This window comes from Erpetoichthys calabaricus, chromosome 11 (assembly GCF_900747795.2).
Source record: "Erpetoichthys calabaricus chromosome 11, fErpCal1.3, whole genome shotgun sequence".
NCBI classification, from domain to species: Eukaryota; Metazoa; Chordata; class Cladistia; order Polypteriformes; family Polypteridae; genus Erpetoichthys; species Erpetoichthys calabaricus.
The window spans coordinates 143,221,801-143,239,931 of NC_041404.2; the positions used below are offsets into that span (position 1 = coordinate 143,221,801).

Consider the following 18,131-nt stretch of genomic DNA (forward strand, 5'->3'; position numbering starts at 1 on the left):
GTCGATCTGTCTCCCCAGTCAGTATTACCTCTTCCTCTTGCGAACGGATCCAGCATTGAACCCAAGCGCTGTGAGGCGCTGTGCTCCGATGCTCACCGAGCGCATTAAATGAAATCACAAAGAAATCCAACAATCGAATAGAAAGCCAGTGACGCAATCAGCTACGCGGCCCTGCCGTTCGCCTTTGATTGGTTGTTCTGACTTGCTGTTCATCCCTCACAGGCTGCATACGAGCTTAAAGCACGAGGCTCTCCGTACCCACCCTGACCCGTCTCTTATCAACACTTGCAATGTCACACTGCTTAAAAGGTTTAGCCAAATATTATAAAAATATTCATAATAATCGGTTACATTGTAACAACAACAATAATAATAAATTGTCAAGCCGGAACCATTGAACTCGCAGCTCCCCGCCGTTCGGGGAGCCATTCTATCGCTGCACGCCACAAATCCGAGGTTTGGCGGCTGTTTACTGCAGTGTTGTATCTGCTTGGAGACGCTTCTTGGGTGGAGGAAAAGTTCAGGAAAACAGCTAATATTTTCAGACCTGCGTGATACCTCGTCTGACGGCTTTCGGTTGGGTGGATCTTTGGAAGCGCTCGACAGACTGTGGTGTTTTCCATCAGTTCTGTTCTTCATCGCAGTGACACAACACTTCGAGTTGGTTATTGTGAAACAAGAAGGAGAAAGACGCCATTGAGGCGACAGGAAAACAGAGAGAGAGACCGAGTAGGTGGAAGTGAAGCGAGGGCTGCCAGTCGCGGTCTGATGAGCCGCCCGTTGCGGCGGTGAAGAACTTTAATCGAAGTGCGGCCTGGTTGGCGTGATAAGCTTCGGACTCGAGTGACTTAAGTGACTGCTGAGAGAGCGAGAAGCGCGGCCACCTCCAGCGGACATGCCGGGTCTGGTCGTGTTCGGCAGGCGTTGGGGAATTGCCAGCGATGACCTGGTATTTCCTGGAGCTTTTGAGCTGTTCGGCAGGACAATATGGTAGGCCCCGACATCGCATTTTAAACCTTGACGCTCGAGTGCTGCTTTAAATTACTCGCTGGATTTTTGAATTATTTGATAGCTTGGCGGGCGCGGCCATCCGCGGTGCCCCGAAAGACCACCCAGCTGACGGCGTATGAGCTGTTCAGTTGTTCACACTGGGCGTGTCAGTTGTGGCGACTTTGTCATTGATAATTCTTTTCAAAGGTAGAAATTAGACGTTAATGCGTCTTTACAGTACTTAATTTAAGCAGAAGAAAATTCACAGCAGTGAAAGAAAGAGCGAATGTGTTCAGGGGCTGGCTGATGGGGGGCATAAGTGATAGACGTAAAGGGCAGCGACCTACTAGGTGTGCTGGTTGATCTGGGCTGCCTTTAGTGAAGTGACGTCAGACACCCCCAAACCCTTTTATTGGGGGGTTTCTTCCTTAATGAAAAGGACTGCCGCCTGACTTAACTGAAGGCATTCTTCCAGTTCTTTTTGTGTATCATGCACCATGGGAGCTGGCCTCTGTAGAAATGTCAACACTTTACATTGTCAGGAACCAAAAAAACACTCCCAAGTACAAGTAAAGGTTACCTTTACCTGATGACCCCGATGTGCTTCCAGACCAGTGCTTCCAAACTAAAGCAGAAAAAGAAAGTTTGCTCTGCTATTGTAGAGACTCTTGGAGATCCTGTGTATGTGTACTAGTATAGCGTGGACGAATGGATGATGTTTCTTTTGCATTGCACATTTCATTTTTGGAACTCATTGTAGAGCATACTGGACTCATAAGTGCAAGTGCGTATAAAATATCTGCACTTTTTAGATAGATAGATATTTTATTAATCCCAAGGGGAAATTTTACACCTGTTATACAGTGTCTTTTATATAGCAAATTTCATAACTCTGTCATATAGCACCTTTCACAAATGTCTGTCTGTTACACAGAACATATCACATCTATTTATCCGTCTCTTATGTAGCACCTTTCATGCCTATCCATCTGTCTCTCCTATGTAGCACCTTTCACATTTGTCTGTTTGTTCATCTCTTATATAGCACCGTTCACACCCATCTGTATGTCTATCATAAAGCACCTTTCATATCTAAGTCTTATATAGCACCTTTCACACCTTTGTCTGTCTGTCCTCTGTATCACCTTTCACATGTATCAATTTATACAGATTTTATATTGTACATTTTACACCTATATATTTGTTTCTCTTATATAGCACCGTTCATATCTATTTGTCATATAGCACCTTTCACACCTGTCTGTCTGTCTCACTTTTCTCATCTATCTCTTCTATAAAATCTTTGACACTTACTTGCCTGTGTTTCATATAGCACCTTTCACACCCATCAGTGTCATGTCATGTCTAGCACCCTTCAAGCCTATCTGTCTCTTTTACATAGCACCTTTTACACCTGTTTATTTACCTATCTCCCTGTTTCTTATGTAGAACTGTTCATGTGTTGTCTGTCTATCTAGAGCCTTTCACATGTCTCGTTTATATAGCACCTTTTACATCTCTTTATACAATCATGACCTGTTTCTTGCCACAGGTGAGTTCAAACGAGCATCATATGCTTGAAATAAAACGATTTACCCACAATTTTGAGAAGGTGCCAATAATTTTGTCCATCCCGGTTTTTGAGTTTTGTTTGAAATGATGTCAGATTTGGCTTTTTTTCCTTTTTTTGTGTTGTTCCAGTGCACATAAAGGAAATAAACATGTATACCAAAACATTTGTAACTGTAACAATTTTCGGGGAGAAATGGTGCATTTTCTGGGAAAATTCCAGGTGTGCCGATAATTTCGGCCATGACTGTATATCTTCAGTGTATGTCTGCCTCTTATAACACCTTTCATATCTTTGTCCTTCTCTTATTCACACCTTTCAAACCTGTCCATCTGTCTGTCACTTATATAGCACCTTTCACACTTGTCTATCATATAGCACCTTTCACGTGTGTCTGTCTTTCTTGTATATAGTGCCTTTTATATCTATCTGTTTATCTATCTAGAATTCTAATATACAGTGCATCCAGAAAGTATTCCCAGCGCTTCATCACTTTTTCCACATTTTGTTATGTTACAGCCTTATTCCAAAATGGATTAAATTCATTTTTTTCCTCAGAATTCTACACACAACACCCCATAATGACAACGTGAAAAAAGTTTACTTGAGGTTTTTGCAAATTTATTAAAAATAAAAAAAACTGAGAAAGCACATGTACATAAGTATTCACAGCCTTTGTCATGAAGCTCAAAATTGAGCTCAGGTGCCTCCTGTTTCCCTTGATCATCCTTGAGATGTTTCTGCAGCTTCATTGGAGTCCACCTGTGGTAAATTCAGTTGACTGGACATGATTTGGAAAGACACACACCTGTCTATATAAGGTCCCACAGTTGACAGTTCATGTCAGAGCACAAACCAAGCATGAAGTCAAAGGAATTGTCTGTAGACCTCCGAGACAGGATTGTCTCGAGGCACAAATCTGGGGAAGGTTACAGAAACATTTCTGCTGCGTTGAAGGTCCCAATGAGCAAAGTGGCCTCCATCATCCGTAAGTGGAAGAAGTTCGAAACCACCAGGACTCTTCCTAGAGCTGGCCGGCCATCTAAACTGAGCGATCGGGGGAGAAAGGCCTTAGTCAGGGAGGTGACCAAGAACCCCATGGTCACTCTGTCAGAGCTCCAGAGGTCCTCTGTGGAGGGAGGAGAACCTTCCAGAAGGACAACCATCTCTGCAGCAATCCACCAATTAGGCCTGTATGGTAGAGTGGCCAGACGGAAGCCACTCCTTAGTAAAAGGCACATGGCAGCCCACCTGGAGTTTGCCAAAAGGCACCTGAAGGACTCTTGGACCATGAGAAAGAAAATTCTGTGGTCTGATGAGACAAAGATTGAACTCTTTGGTGTGAATGCCTGGCGTCACGTTTGGAGGAAACCAGGCACCGCTCATCACCAGGACAATACCATCCCTACAGTGAAGCATGGTGGTGGCAGCATCATGCTGTGGGGGTGTTTTTCAGCGGCAGGGACTGGGAGACTAGTCAGGATAAAGGGAAAGATGACTGCAGCAATGTACAGAGACATCCTGGATGAAAACCTGCTCCAGAGCGCTCTTGACGTCAGACTGGGGCGACAGTTCATCTTTCAGCAGGACAACGACCCTAAGTACACAGCCAAGATATCAAAGGAGTGGCTTCAGGACAACTCTGTGAATGTCCTTGAGTGGCCCAGCCAGAGCCCAGACTTGAATCTGATTGAACATCTCTGGAGATCTTAAAATGGCTGTGCACCGACGCTTCCCATCCAACCTGATGGAGCTTGAGAGGTGCTGCAAAGAGGAATGGGCGAAACTGGCCAAGGATAGGTGTGCCAAGCTTGTGGCATCATATTCAAAAAGACTTGAGGCTGGAATTGCTGCCAAAGGTGCATCGACAAAGTATTGAGCAAAGGCTGTGAATACTTATGGACATGGGATTTCTCAATTTTTTTATTTTTAATAAATTTGCAAAAACCTCAAGTAAACTTTTTTCACGTTGTCATTATGGGGTGTTGTGTGCAGAATTATGAGGAAAAAAAATAAATTTAATCCATTTTGGAATAAGGCTGTAACATAACAAAATGTGGACAAAGTGATGTGCTGTGAATACTTTCCGGATGCACTGTAAGTATACAGTGAATTTATCACATCATGGACCTTCTAGAAATGAAGGGAAGGGATGGAGATTAGGTGCACTGTGGGCACCTTGTACAGGGTCCCCCTCTCTGTAACCCACCCTCAGTTGTGATGGGACGAGGACATTCGCCATGTGATTGCAGTCAGCCAGAGGACACGCTGCAGTGAGAGCAAATCAACTACACAAGTCCCCTACCGGAGTGTGCGCCTGCTCAGTAGTGCAAATAGCCTGGCGTGCTGAAGAAGCAAGAATGGTGCTGCAGCTCAGTCAGTATAGCATGCTGCAGATGTGGTCAGAGGCTGCATGTAGTCATTGTTTGATGACTGAATGTTAGAGTGGTCGAGATCTGTGCATTTTTGACTGTGGTGTGATGGCTGGGGCCAGATTTTCACACCCTACCATCTTGGAGTTTACACTGGTTAGATAGATTTATAGAACATTATATGTCCCAAGTAGAACTGAAATTTTATAACAACAACACAATTCAAGCACACACAAGAATGACAAGCTCCTAACTTGGTTAATGATATTAGAGCAGTCCCAGTGAGGCACCATGAAGGTGTATTGCCATTAGTGTCATGAACTTCCCCCCCCCCAGTAGTTTCTTCGTAATTAAGAAATTCATTGACTAAAAGTTCTCAATGTTGTTGTGTCAGAGAGGGGATGAGCTCTCTGTTCATAATGGCTATCAGTTCTTTCTGTTGTGTAACTTCACATAACATTGGGGTTTTATTATTATTATTATTATTATATAGCCTTTATCTGGTGTGAGTTAGGAAACATTGCAGCCACTGACACATTTTTACAGTTGGCATCTTAGCAAGTTAAGTGGCTAAACCAAGGCAGGTAACAAACCGCTAGTCTTGTGCTTTAAGGTCGTAGCCACAACACCCTGTGGCCTGTTAGGGATGAACGGCAAAGCAGAATAAAAACAATCCAGGGTGAGTACCAGGGCTGTTAGTCTTATTGTATTGCTTTGTGTATTTTATTATTTTCATTTATTTTATTTACAGTACTTGGGCAACATGGTAGCATGGGTTTCAATTCATTAGCAAGAAGCAATACTGATTGGGTAGACAGAAAAATGGGAAAGAGAGAGAGAGTTTGGGAGCATACGCCGATTACACGGCAAACCACCCGATTTGAGATCTGAGTGCAGTGGGTGACACCTCAGCACCACACTGAACACTGTGAGGTTTTTTTTTTTTTTTTTTTTTTTTTTTTTTTTACAGTGGCTGGAGTGCCAACTCTGCCACCAAGCCCCAGGTTTTCCCTGCAAGTTGGAGGACCTGTTTGCAGGGCTGGATGCATATTAATGTCATACCCAGGATGGAGCAATTGCAAGTTGAGGGCCTTGCTCAGGGGCCCAACGGAGTGGAGTCACTCCTGGTATTTATGGGATTCGAACCAGGAACCTTCCGATTGAGGGCACAGATCCCTAGCCTCAGAGCCACCACTCTGCTAGGCGGTATATAATTAGGTGTAGAAAGTGCTTAATTAGATTGATAGATAGTATGAGTGTGCCGCTGTGCTGCTACACCTTATGCGAAGGATTTGGGAGTCGTAGCGGACTCTAAGCTATCGACTTCCCGACAGTGTTCAGAAGCCATTAAGAAGGCAAACGGAATGTCGGGTTATATAGCGCCTTGATGTGTGGAGTACAAGTCACAGGAGGTTCTGCTCAAGTTTTATAACACACTGGTTAGGCCTCATCTGGAGTACTGGGTGCAGGTTTGGTCTCCAGGCTACAAAAAGGACATAGCAGCACAAGAGAAGGTCCAGAGAAGAGCGACTAGGCTGATTCAGGGCTACAGGCTACGAGGAAAGATTAAAAGAGCTGAGCCTTTACAGTTTAAGCAAAAGGAGACAAAGAGGAGACCTGATTGAAGTGTTTAAAATTATGAAGGGTATTAGTCCGGTGGATTGTGACCGTTATTCTTGATGGACTCATTTTCAAAATATGGGGGACACAGTTGTAACTTGTGAAGGGGAAATTTCACACAAACATTAGAAGGTTTTTCTTTACACAAAGAACGATAGACACTTGGAATAAGCGACTGAGTAGTGTGGTGGACAGTAAGACTTTAGGGGTTTGATGTTTTTTTGGAAGAAATAAGTGGAGAGGACTGGCGAACTTTGTTGGGCTGAATGGCCTGTTCTCGTCCAGATTGTTCTAATGTCACATCTTGGGCACGTTTTTCTGTTTGGCTCCTTTTGAGTTCATATAATTCTGGATTGTCCTTAAACGATTTTGGTTTAGGTCTGCTTAAGGTAACAATGTTTTATAAAAATGTGATAACTGCTTATAAGGAGCAGACACAGGGCCGTAAAATTAATTTCATAAAGTGCCAACCTGTGCATTAACCTGAAACAAAGACTGCTGATTTGTGCATTTATGTTTGTGGATGTTGGTGACATTTTAGTCACCCTTGCTTTAATTTAATTTAATTTCACTTCATTCTTATTAGGCAACTTAACATCATTAGGGTGCTGACTAAACATGTTAGATAATGGATGGATGAGTAATCCTCCTGTCAAATCACATCATCACCTCTGAAAAGCCCTGGTGTTTTACTTGTGCTGCAGTCCTTACTTAGCACTAGTCTCCTCATTTTCAGCTTGATCACCCCTCATCATTATGGCACCAATTAGCTTCATGCTTTCAAGGCTATCAGCAGTATTAGAACATAAAAACAATTGATCCAAGAAGAAGCCACTCATCTCAACAAGCTTGTCCATCCTATTCACCTCGATTCTCCTAAGTTGCATCAAGTTGATATCTGAAGGTCCATAAAGTCCTGCTTTACAGATAGTGTGAGCGCTGTCGCAAGTGGATGTGGCCGCTCTTCAGAAACTCCCTTTTAAACAGCATTTCAATGGGAAACGAACACACTCTTACACCTCCTCTTTGCGGGATCAGCTGCAGGCTTGCTGCGCGACGTGCTCCTCAAACATTTAAAAGACTGTGCCGAAGTCGTCCTAAGGTCTCACTTTCCTCTCTCTCTTCCCCCAGACTCCCTCTGCTCTGGCTGCTGCTTCCGAGCCACTGTACCCCCTTGATGAGAAAGACTTTATGTTCTTTTGATCAGGAGGCGAGTTTGTGACCCAAGCTTGACAAGTGGTACCAGAAGTGGGGTGTTGCACAGGAGAGTACAGTAGGATTCCCAAGGAGTAGAAACATAATTGCTCTTCTGGCAGATACAAACACAAGTCTCTTTCACAAGTGATCCGGCCACACAAGGAATAGTTTTCAAACTTGACACCTTGGCCCCGATTCCTGGTCAAAAGAACACAAAGTCTTTCTCATCCAAGGGGTACAGTGGTTCAGAAGCAGCGGCCAGAGCAGAGGGAGTCTGGGGGAAAAGAGAGACAGGAGAGTGAGACCTCAGAATGGCCACAGCTCACTCTTTTAAATGTGCAAAGACCCACGTGACATGCAAGTCTGCAGCTGATCCCACAAAGAGATATAAGAGTGTGTTTCTTTCCCATTGAAATACTTTTTAAGAGGGAGTTTTTGAAGAACGACAGCGTCTGCTTGCGACAGCACTCGCAATAGGTAATACCTTATGGGAAAATTAAGACCTCACAGAAGCTCAGGAAACACAGACAAATATATCAAACACCCCCAATACACTCCCCCCAACACACACACAAAGGGTGGTCTTTCCTCCCATATTAATAACAAACCACCCATTCCAAAATGCTGGTCCCTTGCAAGGACATGAGTGGGCCCTATGAAGGCCTGGTGCCTATCATTGTTGGTTTCCTGGTCAGTGCTGCCATTATAGCCTCTTCTGCCCCGACCCTGAATTGGATTAAGCAGGTTTTAACAATGTTATGTTTGTCTTGTTTATCATGTGAACATTGACCATATTTTATCTCGGCTGGCTTAGCTGCAGTGGCCACTGGTCAAATATGGAACCTTCTAGAAAACACTCTTGACTGCCACTAGCCGCTTATCTGTGTGCAACTCATGAGACAGCTAAGCTATTTGGACTTTTGTGGTTCCAATGTCAAGTCTGGTTTTATAGCCCTCACTCTTTGTACTCTCTCCACTGGGCTGCTCAATCAGTTCTGCCCACCCAATCAAGATGATCAAATAGATGCTAGCATCCTACAGCTTAATGAGGTTCAACTGATTCCTCTGCTTCTCTCCACACGTCCCCATGTACTGTTCTTGATATTGGATCTGCCAATTGTGGTGGTTTGGGAAGGTAGTTGGGATGCCCCTTGGCACTTCCCTCATTAGGTGTACCCAATACAGCCCACCAGGAGAAGACTCAGGACACATTGGAGGAATTTAGATAAATAGATACTTTATTAATCCCAAGGGGAAATTCACATTTGATCCGTCAGCTGGCCCTGATATGTCTGCGAGTTGCCCAGGAGGAGCTGTTAAGAAGTTGCTGACGTTAGCATGGCCTGGTCTATCGAGCTGAATATGCTGCCACTGTGACAATAGTCAGGATAAACTAAGTGAAGGCGACACGAGGTTTAAGTGCCCCTAATCTTCATTAGTGTGTCGTTCATGTTCTGACTCATATTGCCGTTTTAATACACGTGGCCTTGCAGCAGCTTTGTAATTTAACTTGCTGCATAAAGCACCTTGTAATGGCTCGTGGTACCATACAAAATGAAAATAAATTGATACCTGGCCCGTTAGTCAGTTGTGTGTCATTTTTTTTTCCCCCACTAATAACCCTATACACTTTATTACCTTCCAATTTGCTGTAATTTTTTAAACACAAATTTGGCGAATTGAGAATTCCTATTTGGCCCTACGTAAGTGTAAGCAGGCCATGTGACAGACTGGTAGTTTTTACCTTGTGCCCAGTGCTGCCCAGTTAGGCTCTAGCACCCCATAATCCTGAATTGCATTACACAGATTTGAGAAGGTGACATTTTGTGTCGGCATTTGCACAAACCTGTGCCAATGGTAAGGCTTAATTGGACTGAATTGATTAAAATGGCAAATTCCAAACTTAGCAGTTAATATTATTTTGTCTCTTAGTTCAACGCCATATAATAGCCATGCTGTTCTTGTTTTTTTTGTAGGTGGATTGTGATCCTTGTGCTGTACTCAATGCACAAGGGGCAGTTTGACTGCATCGGCGGTGGGATCCTGCACAGCTACCTGATCGTCCTTCTGTCCCTCTTGGCACTGATCATCCTCACGCTTATGGCAATCATTTATGTCAGCATGCAAGGTGAGAGGCCTGTTGTTTTATCCATGTATCTTTTACCTGACATCACTTTTATTTCTTTGAACATTAACAAAATTTAGACGAGAACAGGCCATTCTGCCCAACAAAGCTCACCGGTCCTGTCCACTTAATTCTTAGATTTGAAGCTCCCTAAAGTTCTATGGTCTACCATGCTACTCTGCTTCTCAAAATCAGCTTCATGTTCAGCACTGAAATTAGACCTAGCCTGCCACTGTGGTGGATTTTGGTATCACATACCACTTTCACAAAATTTTTATTATGGTGTAATTGTATTTCATGAGGATTTTGAGAGCCAGAAGCTTATCTGAGCAAAATTTGGGCACAATATACGGAGCAGGCCTTCACGGTCCCAAACAAAACAAAATGAGTGTGAGGCCTCCTAAAAGTATCATAAAGGAAGGTCTGCTGTGCCCGAGGAGATTCATCCTAAATCTAGCTAGTCTTGCAACAGTTTGCAGCTCACAAAATGTCACAAAATAAAGCAAAAGCCCCACAAGAAGGAGGATGACTGTAAACTCCCAGTTTGTGCACAATAAAGAATCTTTATAAATAAAGGATTTTATACGGCAAACTGCCCAAAAGAGAAGTAAAAATGCACAAAAATAACCTTAAAGGCAGTCCTGTAGCAAACAAATCCAAAACCACAATCCAAAATAGATAGCAAGGAACAGAAGCAAAATAAACCAAGAAAACCAGAAAATCCAATGAAAACCGTAATACTCTTACGCTCCTCTACAAACTAAACTGTCTTCTACTCCTGACTGAGTCTCCTCTGCACTGGCATAAAGAGTTAGGGAGGTCCTGCCTCTGGGGCTCCTCTCGCAGAGAATGAGGAGTATAGGTAAGCTATAAGAGGCCATCCATCTTACTAACTGAAGGTTGTAAACCGGATATGGGCGCTGGGCACATCGAGGCGCACGCGCACTGCTGCACTGCACAGAAAACACAGAAACGAGAAGGTTGTAAACCGGATGTCACGCGCACTGCCACACTGCAACGAGCCCGCCACCTGTAAGCTACAATTGCTCTAATCCACTGTGCCAGTAATGTAGATCACATAACGGTCATTCAGTTTGGCGCCTGCCCCAGAGTCAAACGCAGCGGCGTCCCAAAACGCTGTGGCAACTGCAACGCGCGCCTACAACGCGCTTGCGAAAGGAGTCACGGCTCAAACCAAAGAAAACACAGAAACGAGACTACGACCTGTGAACTACACCTGAGGTAAAGCGTGCACGCCAGGTTGTACAGCCGCCCGGACGTGACCACCCACACCACCGCATATACCCTCCATGATATGTCTTCACGCAGCGGCTTCCCACCGAGGTGCATAATGCGCTGTGGCGCTCGCCCCACAGCCAGACGCAGCGGCTTCCCAGAGTCAGTAGGTGGCCCCCAAACAACACAACCTGTTCAAGCAGTCGGTGTCAGCGAAGGCAACAGACTCATGTGTCCACAAAACGAAACCGCTTTAGTACAGATATGCTTATTGGATTATATGACATTTGCCCAGACGCACCCGTCCTCCATGATATGTCATCCATCCACATATCGGACGGAACAGAAACTGATTGCCATTCTAGGATTTCCGATTTGCTAGCGAATCGCGGGCTTACTTGTACGTAAATAAACAATTGTAAACAAAATCAAGAATAGTAATTAAAAAAAACAAAAAAAAAAACAAAGAAACCTGAAAGTGATCATTCAAAACTGAAAGCAAATCATAAAATACACACAAATACAAGTTATTTTGTAACAGACCAGAGGCCATGACTCTGAGAGGCATATATGAACAATTGGAGGTAAACCTTAGGAAGACAAAGCAAAACCTTTACAATGTGAAATCCCTGACAGCCAAATCCAGCTTTCCCCTCCAAATTAAGGCCTCATATTTGATTTCATTTAAATGCCCTGACACACTACGTGACCTTTTCAGAGATTTTCAATCATAGATTTCATTTACATTAGTTAAGTCAGTCATGGCCAGTCGCAGCACACTTATGTGACTGCCAGTTGCATAGTCTGACATATCCAGCGACTTCTTCCAACCAATCAACGTCTCACCCCAATAAAACCAAACAGGTTTAATAAGAGGTGACAGCCAGTGAGTAGAAGTACAATTCATAGATGGCAGCAATGAGGCTTCATGAAAGTTGGAGTTTTAGACCTCTTGAACAGAAGGGAGTAGTCTGGTTTGTCTGATTTTTATCATGTTTTTACATTCCAAAGAATGGAGAAAAAAATCGCAGAGGTTGTGGCAGAACTCGCCATACCCATAAACCCTTTACATGGGCACCGTTTATTCAGGCAGCATGTTATTGGCTGTCAGAAAAAGGGGGCGAGCTTGCTATACTTTAGAAATGTGAACCAGTGCTTGAAAGTCATGACAGAGTCGACTAATTTGTCGTCCCTTATGCTATCTAGTTGTGTAATCTGATGTACTCCAGTGACAAGGTCAGCACCCCCTCCAATTAGAAGCTGTGTACTGTGACACCGGTTAAAGTCTAGTGATCTGTTGGGGTTAAATTGTGTGACTAGCTTATGGCTCTAGTGGAATTTCCTGATTACTTTTTTATACTCCTGTCTAGTGCTGGGTGGTATACTGGTACATACTAAAAACCGTTTTTTATTTTTGTTTTGATATGGATTTTTCTTATACTGCAACACCTGTTTAAATAGCCTAAACAACGTTCAGAACGTGGCACAGCGGGAAACGGTTTAAGGGGGGGGACCTTTTTCACTGCTGCACCGCTAAATACGCATGCAATGGAGTACATGCATTAGTGGAGGTATTGAACGGTGAAAATGGACAGAGAAGCTGAAGCTGTAGCAGATGATAAAGTTGAACGTGATGACGCAGAAGAACTTTTGCCGAAAGAAGGAGCCGTGTCTGTTGTCTGGAGATACTTTGGTTTTAAAAGGTCGGATGTGGACCATTATGTTCAAATGTGTAAATACTGTTTCTATATTACTGGATAATACTGCAAGCCATAGTTGTACTTGTTTTATTTATTTTTTTTCAAAACTGTGTAATGTGCCTGGGTACTGTGTAATAGCGTGATGACATGTTGAGTTTATTATCGACATTTCCGCTTTAATCTCGACGCTTATGACGAGAATAAAGTCAACATGTTGACTTTATTCTCGTAATTTGTCATTAAAGTAGAACATCGTAAACTAAACTTCATTTTAAAATGAATATTTAATTTACTAGATTTTCTCAAGCCCCATCATAAGTTATGCTTATGTGTTAAGTGTTCCCTGAGCCATGTTAATCGCTACGTGCTTCTTAAACTGACTTCCTCTTGCACTAAGAGGAGGTGCAGGCAGCGATCACCACACAGAACACATTAATTTCATGATATTCGTGCTCCCTGAGCATTTAGAATGCTAAGATAAATACTTGATATCATTTTCATGATGAAATGCATTAAAGCATGTATTAATCATGTGGGGGCACGGTGGCATGGAGGGTGCACTGCTGCGTCGCAGCATGAGGGTCCTGGGTGTTCCCTGCCTTGAATTTGCATGTTTTTCTGGTGGGTTTACTCGGCGTGCTTCAGTTTCCTTTCAAAGTCATGTAGGATGTGGGGTTTTGTTATGCCATATTGACCCTACTAGTGTACCTGTTGCTCGTATTCACCCTGCGATGTGCTGGCGTCCCGTTCGAGATTTGCTCCTGCCTTGCACACAGTGATTGCTGGGATGGGTGCAACCCTGAATGGATGGCATAATTAAACATGTATAACGAAGATTTTTTTTTTTTTTTAAGTTCTGAACACTCCGTGGTCTAAGTTTATAACTAGTTTTACTTTCACAAAGAGACACATTTCCTCTTGTTCTTCCAGGTACAATCACAAACCCTGGCCCGCGGAGGTCTATCCCAACTCTTATTTACATCCGGGCCATCCTGTACATCCCAGAGCTGGTCTGGGCCTGCCTGGGTGCCGTTTGGGTGTCTGACACCAGCCTGGGCTGTGAGGTGTCCGTCGTCAGAGCCGTGATCGGAGCAGTAATAGCCAGGTGAGTGACCTTTGTGACCGGGGCAGCTGGAGTGCAGATTTGGAAACGGAAGGGCAGCACCCATCTATTTAAAAGTGACACCTTCCATTCCATTTGGCAGAGTATAACTCTACGTGAAAACAAAAAGCAAGAGTGCTTAATAAAAAGGAAAAGAAAGCAATGTTAATAACAAGGAAAAAAATGTCACATAAAAATATTTCATAAACAGATTATGTGTGTGAGTGCAAAACGTATCAAATAAACAGGCCAGAGTGACGCATTGAATGCAGTGATGGGAATTGAATTGTGGAAGTCTGTTAGGTTACAGTGCTGCCTCAAAGACACAACAGTGACATCATCACTAGTAATAATTTTATTCTTGGGATGTATTAAAGAATCTTTCTGCATACAAATCCATAAACAGGTTCTCTCGACAAGATCACAGATCACTGAAATGAATGCAGCAGTCCGCTTAGCTGCTACCTGTGACCTGCCGCTGTTGCCAGTGTATGCAGAAGTTTGGAGGTGGATGTTTCAATTCGGCCTTTTATTTCTGAGAGGCACGGCGGCACAGCTGCCTCACAGCTCTGATCACATTTTCACCCAGCATAGTTGCCAGACTCGTCCCTAACCCTTAGGAACACTTAAAAGACCATTGTACTATTATACCTCCACTTAAATCTAGTCCAGTTTCTCCTTCCCCTTTGACTTGAGTGCATTTCCTGATCATTTTTGTGTTTCCACCAAACTCCAGGCCACGCAAATGCAGCGGGGTTCTCACATCGCTACTTGCGAGGTCCTAGCTGGCAGGAACACACGGCAGAGCGGCTGCCAGAGAGGTCTTCACGCAGGCACTGGCCATCAGAGCTAAAGGCAGTTCTGGTGAGAGAGCGAAGCGAATGCGCAAAGCAAAATCCTTCATGGACAATGTTTTGCATATAATTGCTGAATTGGACTCCGACTTATCCAACTTTGATTTTGATGCAAGTGATCTGGACATCAAAAATGAAAGTGATGTACCAGCATCAGCTGACCGTAGTGCTGAACACGTTCATGTGGCAGCCGGCAGCTGCGTGAAGACACTCCTGTATGTCGTGTTATGTCGACATCCGCCTTGAAAGAGTTCATCAAGTTTAATCAAGTCTTGTGCTTTTGCAGCTGGATCGTCCTCTTCTTAACGGCAGTCACCATCATGATTGTCTTTGACCCACTGGGCCGGAAGAGGCCAGCATACTTCAGCGTCTCTGAGGATCACAACCTGGAGAGCAGCGACTCGGCCCAGCTGCTGTACACGGCCCGCTCGCTGGCAGCCCGTGTCTGGGAGAACCGCATCCGGCTCCTGTGCTGCTGCATCATGAAAGACGACGACCACCGGGCTGCCTTCTCCAACATCGGTCAGCTTTTCAGCGACTTCTTTTCGGTGGGCATCTAAGGGTGATCTTGAATATCTACTTCATAAAAAAAAAAAAGCTTTTTTTTTTATATATAACCTATTGTGTTGATTTAATAAATATATTTTTATATATATACTGTCACCTCTGCATTGTTGAAAGCCGTTTCCTTCCCCTCAGTCAGAGAAGTCGAGGCCTCTGGAACCATTTAGTAGCAAACTTCTCTTTAGAGTGACGGTTCAGAACTCCTCAAATACCCACAAAGCACAAGGAAATAGCGCCGCCATTTGTAACTTTAGTTGGGTAGACGCCAGTGTGCAGGCTGCAACGCAAAGCGTGCACGTGGTCAGCGACCAAAATACATTCGTGCTTGTTGTGTTTTGATCAGCGCATTGAAATTCTTGTAGTCAGTAGGTGACAGTGTCGCATACCTAACAATGTCACAGCAGAGGAAGTGAGACTCTGCTGATGGAAGGAGAGTTGTGCTTATTATTAATGACATTTGAAGAAGGTGGAGCGTCAACAACCAGTAAATGTGGTACGAATATAATATTCACGTGAGTAGGTGACCTACATGATGAACAGATGCACTTACATATTTTTGCATGTCTGTCTTAGGCTTTGATGACCTGTTGTGTCATATTCAGCCCTTCTTTCGTTACTCTAGCACCTACGTAACTAGCCTCTCCTCCACATCACTGAGTAATTAGGTAAAACAAATTCCATGAGCAAGCTATATCCAGAAGGGGGCTTTCATTCCTTTGTTGGAATGAGTTCTTTTGTGATTGCGGCGTGTTACATAACCCGAATCTATATAGTGTGGTGGATGGCCGGCTAAATATTCCGGCCCTCACCCCCAGGCCGCCAGGTGGAGCTCTCCCGACAACATGGAAGTTCCCCGAATTCCAGCAGGGCCTCATGGACTTTGTAGTTTGTATACACAGCCCTGCTGGATACCATGGGGGCCACCAGGAGTCGCTCTAGGGAGGATGTCGGACTGTTAGTGCCCTATAACCTGGAAGTACATCCTGGTCACATGAACAGGAGAAATGACGTACTTCCAGGTTGAAGAAAAGGACCTTTACCCTGACCCGGAAGTAATAAGGACTTGTAGACTGTTGGGCAGGAACGCCTCCGGGTCAGGGGGTATAAAAGGACTCTGGGAAAGCCCCGACACTGAGCTGAGCTGGGAGGTAGGGTGGCAAAGTGTCTGGAAGAGGAGGATTGGTATTTGTATTTGGTTTATTGGTTATATGAGTAGTGTGGAGTGGAGGGTGCTTTGTGCTCTGTATTATTATAAAAATAAAGAGTCTTGGACTTTTACCTGGTGTTTGGCATGGTACCTGAGGGTTCAAGAGGTCGATAAAAGCCTCTACTGCTACAATAGATATAATATTAAAAGGCGATACCCCTCCCTTAGTGATACGGTGGTAAGAAGTCACATAGGAGAAATAACTTCACTTTCTTTAATGACAGCTTACGCTGCATAACAGATGAAGAAAGCCATGACAAGAACCCAATTCAGGAGTGGGGGCCCGATGTGTAGAGTCTGCCATTTTTGTCGCTGCGTTGGAAAGATTTTCAGGATTGGATGACGTTATCTCCCATCTGTCTGTCGGCTTCAAAGGTGTGCCGGGCAAAGTTCCAAGGCTTTATGCTCTTTCTTCTTGTGCAGGCCCCCACTTCGGTGAATGATGCCATTCCAAACAAGGCAAAGAGGATACAGTTTTGTGAGTTTGACACACAGAAATAGTATACAGTGGTCATCAGTCTGACTGCCCATTTCGCAGTTGTCCCTATCTTGTCTTGTCTTATGCTTTGCCTAGCAGTTCTAAATGATGAGCCCCTGTGCTAAATCTGTGTCCACTGTGCATGCGAGTAGAAAGAAAAGAACATTTATAAAATAATGTTTGTACAGAGGACACAAACACGCAGTGAAAACCCAGCACTGGCGCATCTCCATATCTGATGTCGTTTTTGCCACAAGGCCCTCGCACCCAACGTGAGTGCATCAAGTATAAACTAGTCTTTAACCATCCTGTCCCAGACGCGTTTCGTACTCTGTGGACAAACCCATCTCCATCCCCAATGTGCTGGAGACCACTTCAGGCGACAGCCAATTGCAACGCACTGGAGAATTCAAAGTAAAGACATAGCTTTTTAGCAAGGCAGGGAGGCGCACGTTTGTGCGATGAGGTGGGGAGTTATCTGTTGTTTGCTTCAGTGCCGTTTTGGTAAGGGTACTAAAGTCTGAAAACTGATATCGATACCCAAGTTGAAATTTTAGTACCAATCCAACAGTACTTGGGAGTGAGCTAGTGCCTTTCCATCTCACCCACTCACTGTATGTGTCCATGTTATGTCTGTGCAGGATACCGACCTGGTGGCCAGTGACATCGCTGCCGGCCTCTCTCTGATTCATCAGGAGCAAGACAAGATGGAACAGTGCCGAGATCTGGACGAGGTGGTGTCCAGCACTCCTCTCAGCTACCCGGTAAGCGCTTGGGCCAAAGGGAAAGAATTTCAAACTGTCATGGCTGATAGTTGACTGCAAGGACTAGAACCTGGTGGCATCGGATGGACTGAAACATAATGTCTCACCCAGAGGTGCTGTATTGGATTGAGGTCAGGTGAGTGTGGGGGGCAGTCAATGGTATCAATTCCATCGTCCTTCATGAACTGCCTGCATACTCTTGCCACATGAGGCCGGGCATTGTCGTGCACCAGGAGTAAACCAGGACCCACTGCACCAGCATAGAGTCTGACAATGGGTCCAAGGATTTCATCCCGATACCTAATGGCAGTCAAGGTACCATTGTCTAACCTGTAAAGGTCTGTGCATCCCA

The 18,131-nt window shown here is 44.3% G+C and overlaps 1 protein-coding gene across 1 annotated transcript in view; it reads left to right on the forward strand.

Annotated features, from left to right (window-relative positions):
• The first annotated feature begins 222 nt into the window (after positions 1-222).
• The window catches only part of daglb (diacylglycerol lipase, beta), a 38,616-nt gene continuing 20,707 nt past the window's right edge, over positions 223-18,131 (forward strand). Inside the window, exons 1-5 of the mRNA XM_028814195.2 lie at positions 223-990; positions 9,726-9,877; positions 13,741-13,915; positions 15,053-15,314; positions 17,657-17,779. Of these exons, the coding sequence (XP_028670028.1) occupies positions 896-990; positions 9,726-9,877; positions 13,741-13,915; positions 15,053-15,314; positions 17,657-17,779 (807 nt within the window). The 5' untranslated portion in view covers positions 223-895. The remainder of the gene's footprint in view (positions 991-9,725; positions 9,878-13,740; positions 13,916-15,052; positions 15,315-17,656; positions 17,780-18,131) is intronic.